Genomic DNA, 6899 nt, shown 5'->3' with positions numbered 1-6899 from the left:
TTTAACGGCCAGCCCGGTTTTAGATACCTCTTGATAAGAAGAACAATCCTGTGAAAACCGTTTGTCTTTATCCCAAACTGTTTTCCGGAAAACTCCGGAAAACCCTTTTGTAAAAAGAAAATCTCAATTTTCAGACAAACCGTTGACAAATTTTTAACGGCCAGACCGGTGAGTGCGAGGAGTGATGATTAGGAGAGAGAGAGACATGAATCGGAATGAGAGTGTAAGGAGTGCGAGGAGTGATGATTAGGAGAGAGACTCTTAATGAGCAGAACAAACCTGTGAAAACCGATTGTCTTTATCCCAAACCGTTTTCCGGAAAACTCCGGAAAACTCTTTTGAATAATAGAAAATCTCAATTTTCCAGACAAACCAATGCAAAATTTTTAACGGCCAGCCCGCTTTTAGATACCTCTTGATAAGAAGAACAATCCTGTGAAAACCGTTTGTCTTTATCCCAAACCGTTTTCCGGAAAACTCCGGAAAACCCTTTTGTAAAAAGAAAATCTCGATTTTCCAGACAAACCGTTGACAATTTTTTACCGGCCAGACCGGTTTTAAATAGCTCTCAATGAGCAGAACAAACCTGTGAAAACCGTTTGTCCTTATCTCAAACCGTTTTCCGGAAAACTCTTTTGAATGAAAAGATTAGAAATCAATTTTGTACCCCGCCTTTTATTCACTTCATAGTACCTACCTTTATTTCCCCTCATTGCACCCCTCTTTCCTCTAATATTACTTCTGCTTCACTGCATTGGCGGCGTGCCACCTACCTTTCTTTCCCCTCATTACACTCCTCTTTCCTCTAATCTCACTTCTGCTTCACTGCATTGGCGGCGTGCAATGCTTTAAAATTAAATTGATGACTTTGGTTGATATCTGGATGAGTGACTGTCCGATTTTTACCAAATTACAGTCGCGTTACAGTCGCGTCCTTGGACCATACCGGGTTAGCATACCAAATTTCATCGCTCTAGGACAAACCGTTCTTGAGATATTTTGTATACCACCTTTTCCCATTTAAACCTGTAGTACACACGTACGTACGTACGTTCTAGGACAAACCGTTCTTGAGATATTTTGTATACCACCTTTTCCCATTTAAACCTGTAGTACACACGTACGTACGTACGTACGTACGTACGTACATACATACATACGTACATACATACGTACATACATACATACGTACAGACCATGGGCTAAAAATCACTTTTTTGTGACATCAGGGGATCCCAAAACGGATATTTCCAACCATTTCCCGATTTTGAAAATTTGGACCGATTGCAATATATACTTTCATTACTACTATAGCTCCGCTATACTGTAGTAATAGAAAGTAAAAACAGGTTACCTTTCTAGGGTTAAATTGCTACAAAAAGGAGGTGTCACAAATGAGTAGTGATAGTGACTTAGTGACCAGTGTTATTATAGGGTCAGGTCAAACACAACAAGCTGGGTCCGTCCCTCCGGGAATTTTTTAGCCCGTAGTTTATTCGATCGTGATTTGTACATATCGTACCTATGTGATTTCGCGATTATGTTCGCGGATTTGGCGATTATGTTCGCGGATTTGTGTTCGCGGATTTCGCGATTATGTTCGCGGATTTGACGATTATGGTCGCGGATTTGGCGATTTTGTTCGCGGATTTGGCAATTATGTTTGCTCGCGATTTTGTTCGCGGATTTCGCGATTATGTTCGCGGATTTCGCGATTATGTTCGCGGATTTCGCGATTATGTTCACGGATTTTATGTTCGCGGATTTCGCGATTATGTTCGCGGATTTCGCGATTATGTTCGCGGATTTGGCGATTTTGTACGCGGATTTCGTGACTATGTTCGCGGATTTCGCGATTATGTTCGCGGATTTCGCGATTTTGTTCGCGGATTTCGCGATTATGTTCGCGGATTTTGTGATTATGATGTTCGCGGATTTCGCGATTATGTTCGCGGATTTCGCGATTATGTTCGCGGATTTCGCGATTATGTTCGCGGATTTTTGTTCGCGGATTTTGCGATTATGCTCGCGGATTTCGCGATTATGTTCGCGGATTTGGTGATTTTGTTCGCGGATTTCATTTCGCGATTATGTTCGCGGATTTCGCGATTATGCTCGCGGATTTCGCGATTATGTTCGCGGATTTCGCGATTATGTTCACGGTTTCGCGATTATGTTCGCGGATTTCGCGATTATGTTCGCGGATTTCGCGATTATGTTCGCGGATTTCGCGATTATGTACGCGGATTTCGCGATTATGTTCGCGGATTTCGCGATTTTGTTCGCGGATTTGACGATTATGGTCGCGGATTTGGCGATTTTGTTCGCGGATTTGGCAATTATGTTCGCGGATTCGCGTCGCGAATCGACATTTTGGATATTTGGCAAGCCTAACGTGGTACTCGTTTCAACAATCATCAGGTGTTTTGAATCTTCAGGTTTAATGAAAGTGTGTTTTTTTTTTTTACTTAAAGTGCTAATATAAATCTTTGAAAATGAACATTTGAGAAGTACTAACAAACATGAATCGGAATGAGAGTGTAAGGAGTGCAAGGAGTGATGATTAGGAGAGAGAGAAACATGAATAGGAATGAGAGTGTAAGGAGTGCAAGGAGTGATGATTAGGAGAGAGAGAAACATGAATCGGAATGAGAGTGTAAGGAGTGCGAGGAGTGATGATTAGGAGAGAGAGAAACATGAATCAACAAAGTTGTTCAGTAATTAGACAAGAGCGGCATTTAGGTACATTACCATAGTAATTATTTTGCAATTTAAAAGAAAGGGGTTTGGTTTTGGTATAATATTAACTTCAAAAGAGAATTGGAAATATTTATTTTCTACATATACCACTGAGCATTGGCGATTTTAAAGTATTACCGGTAAAAGTAAGAAATTAGAAAAATTTCTTACATTTACCAGCAAGTTTGGTGATTGTGAAGAATCACCGGTAATTTTTCAAAATTACCAATTTCCTACATTTACCGTAACACATACATACATACAGACCATGGGCTAAATATCACTTTTTTGACATCAGGGGATCCCAAAACGGATATTTCCAACCATTTCCCGATTTTGAAAATTTGGACCGATTGCAATATCTACTTTCATTACTAGTATAGCTCGCTATACTGTAGTAATAGAACGTAAATAATAGAAAGTAATAATAATATCCTTGAACGCGGACAAAACCACCTTTGTCTGTTTTAACACCCATAATCCTGATTCTCTTCATCCTATCCCTATCCCCTTTAATTCCAGCTCAGTGGCTTCATCCCAGGAAGTAAAATTCCTGGGTGTAATACTTGATGCCAAACTGAAATGGAAGTTCCATATTCATTCCTTAAAATCCAAACTTTCCTCTTCAATCCTGGAAGTCCCATATTCATTCCTTAAAATCCAAACTTTCCTCTTCAATCTATGCCATCCGCTCTATCAAAACTAATGTCAATGTTAATTCAGCCCTCCTTTCCTATCATGCTTACTTCCACTCCTTAATGAGTTATGGGATAGTGTATTGGGGATTTTCCTCTCCAGCTTTTGAAATCTTTCTCCTACAAAAACGGGCTCTGAGGGCTGTCTTTGGGTTTGGGAGGCGCGACTCCTGCAGAACCCTGTTCAAGGATAATAATATCCTGACACTGTACGAACAGGTGATCCTGGACTCTTACATTCTTATTCATAAAATACGATAAAGCAGTGTAGGCTCAAATATTCCTTGCGTATTGCATTGAAATATTTTTCAGGCATTTCTACTACTCTTTGGTTAATGACAGGTGCTGCGCTCTCACGGGTATTTGAGAACTATTTTTATCACTACTAGCACATGCGCACTTTGTTTGTTATTTTCATTTTCAAAATGGCCGCAAATTCAAAGTAGTATTCATACTATTCAATACTATTCATTTCGTGATAAAAAAAAAAAACTTGGCGGTTTTCAGCTATACCGACTAAACGGTTAGAGATATTGTAAAAGTTTGGCTATAAGAACAAGAACACCCAAAATAAGCATCCATTCAATAGGATTTGGAAAGTCGTGTGATGTTCACACCAGATTTTTTAAACAATTTTCCCTCTTCTGAAGCTCATTTCCCCCCCCCTCTTTTATAAATTTATGTAAAAGAAAACACGCGATATTCAGTTCAATCACTAGGTACTAGGTGAGTAAGTTTTTTTGACATCTTCACCACAAATGAATAACTAGAACTCATTAATGATTCACATTTAGATACCTAGGTACTCAATCGGATATCACAACAATTAAATCTAAAACATGTAAAACATCTCGGCACTTGCGTTGAAAATAAGCATCCATTCAATAGGATGAGGAAAGTCGTGTGATGTTCACACCAGATATTTTTTAAAACAATTTTCTCTCTTCTGAAGCTCATTTCTCCCTCTTTTATAAATTTATGTAAAAGAAAACACGCGATATTTAGTTCAACCACTATGTACTAGGTGAGTAAGTTTTTTTTGACATCTTCACCACAAATGAATAAACTAGAACTCATTAATGATTCACATTTAGATACCTAGGTGCTCAATCGGATATCACAACAATTAAATCTAAAACATGTAAAACATCTCGGCACTCGCGTTGTACAATTCAACGCTTTACATCGGATTCAGCGTTACATAAGCGGTGTTGAACGTTACTTGCATAGGTGAAAAGCACATGAGTTTCACAATCACAATCAACTTTACTGAGAACAAGGTAGATTGTGATGTTTTCACATGACTATTATGTCACTTGAAGTTCTAGCCTAAACACAATATTCTAGCCTGAACACAATCAAAATCTAAAGTGTTTATTATTACGAGAACTGCCTACCTACCTACTGATGGAGTTCCTACATGGGTATGCACTTTTCAATTTTACAGCTATCAATTCTAACCTACCATCATGCCCACCTATCTTTAGGTAGACATTACTTTAGTTTGATAGAAGGTGCATAAGTGTGATAGGTAATTTCCTATGTACCTTTTTGGTATCTACAAAATTATTTTAGCTCTATGATGAATTTTAACATACCTGAATCACTCATTACTCTTGTAAGATTACCACTAAAGATAACAAACCCATAATATCATGCAGACATTACCTTCAATTATGGAAGATGGCAGTTTTGGAGTTCTTAGAAGACAGCGGATATGGATTCCATCCCAGCTGAATCATAACAAATATTCCCATTATTAAAAACTCACATGACTATTATGTCACTTGAAGTTCTAGCCTAAACACAATATTCTAGCCTGAACACAATCAAAATCTAAAGTGTTTATTATTACCTACGAGAACTACCTACCTACCTACTGATGGAGTTCCTACATGGGTATGCACTTTTCAATTTTACAGCTATCTAACCGATTCTAACCTACCATCATGCCCACCTATATCTTTAGGTAGACATTACTTTAGTTTGATAGAAGGTGCGGTGCATAAGTGTGATAGGTATTAATTTCCTATGTACCTTTTAGGTATCTACCAAATTATTTTAGCTCTATGATGAATTTTAACATACTTGAATCACTCACTACTCTTGTAAGATTACCACTAAAGATAACAAACCTATAATATCAGACGTTACCTTCAATTATGGAAGATGGCAGTTTTGGAGTTCTTAGAACACAGCGGGTGTGGATTCCATCCCAGCTGAATCATTAAAAATATTCCCATTATTAAAAACAAGAAAAAAAAATGTCAGTCCACATAAATAGCTTGGAAGGTACGAGTACCACTTCTGCCTTGAACGCACTAAACAGATAGAATATTCGTTCTCGGAACGCTTTCAGCGACACAGTTTAAGTGATCCACGACGCGCGACGGGACGTTTTCTTCATGTTTCCCCTTTAATGAAACTTTTTTGCTGTCAGCTTAAAACAGGGGTGGCCAAACCATTTTAAGGGAACCGCTTAGTCCACAAAACTAATGTCAATGTTAATTCAGCCCTCCTTTCCTATCATGCTTACTTCCACTCCTTAATGAGTTATGGGATAGTGCAATGTATTGGGGATTTTCCTCTCCAGCTTCTGAAATCTTTCTCCTACAAAAACGGGCTCTGAGGGCTGTCTTTGGGTTTGGGAGGCGCGACTCCTGCAGAACCCTGTTCAAGGATAATAATATCCTGACACTGTACGGCCTATTACCTCAGTCAGCAGGGTATTATAGCTCAGCAAGTAGCTAATATCCTATTCTATTTCTCCTCAGTCTGTAGATCAGCAGTCCCCGGTACCTCAGCAGGCAGGCAGTACACCTCAGTCAGCACAGGGCACCACAGCACAGCAGCAACAACTAGCTGCGGCTCAGCAAGTGAATGCTGCTGCACCACAGCCTATGATGTTTACACAACCTATACATCCTCAGCTCCCGCCTCATTTACACCAGGCTATTCAGTTCACACAGTATCGCACTAATGGAGCTCCTCCAGTCACTCAGGTAGGATAGTTTTTACTCTCCCTTATTACATTTTATTATTTTTAAAAATAGTGTATTGGGGATTTTCCTCTCCAGCTTCTGAAATCTTTCTCCTACAAAAACGGGCTCTGAGGGCTGTCTTTGGGTTTGGGAGGCGTGACTCCTGCAGAACCCTGTTCAAGGACAATAATATCCTGACACTGTACGGACAGGTGATCCTGGACTCTTGCGTTCTTATTCATAAATTGCAGAACACTCTTTCCCGGCATTCTGATTATCATCACTATCCCACCCGTATTCGGGATAATATTGTTATAAGTCGGGAAAGAATGTTCGGCAAATCATTCCTCAGTGCAGGTATTTCTATTTACAACAACCTTCCATCTTCGTTAAAATCTCTAAGCAACGAAAGATTCAAACCTGCACTGAAGGAAGTCCTGTTGAATTCCTGTCCGTACAGCATCCAGGAGTTCTCCCTGACCTA

General features: G+C 39.3%; 1 protein-coding gene across 1 annotated transcript; it reads left to right on the top strand.

The window, feature by feature from the left end:
• Positions 1-3247: 3247 nt before the first annotated feature.
• Positions 3248-6884, top strand: LOC113472251 (the record flags this gene model as incomplete). Its single annotated transcript, XM_026831919.1, has 3 exons — positions 3248-3328; positions 3378-3509; positions 6484-6884. Coding segments are annotated over exons 2-3 (413 nt in total), but the record flags the coding sequence as incomplete, so codon positions are not given.
• Positions 6885-6899: the final 15 nt, after the last annotated feature.

Source organism: Diaphorina citri, unplaced genomic scaffold, assembly GCF_000475195.1.
Source record: "Diaphorina citri unplaced genomic scaffold, Diaci psyllid genome assembly version 1.1 scaffold4499, whole genome shotgun sequence".
Lineage (NCBI taxonomy): Eukaryota > Metazoa > Arthropoda > Insecta > Hemiptera > Psyllidae > Diaphorina > Diaphorina citri.
The sequence above is the reverse complement of the archived record's forward strand: the minus strand, read 5'-3'. Positions and strand labels throughout refer to the sequence as shown.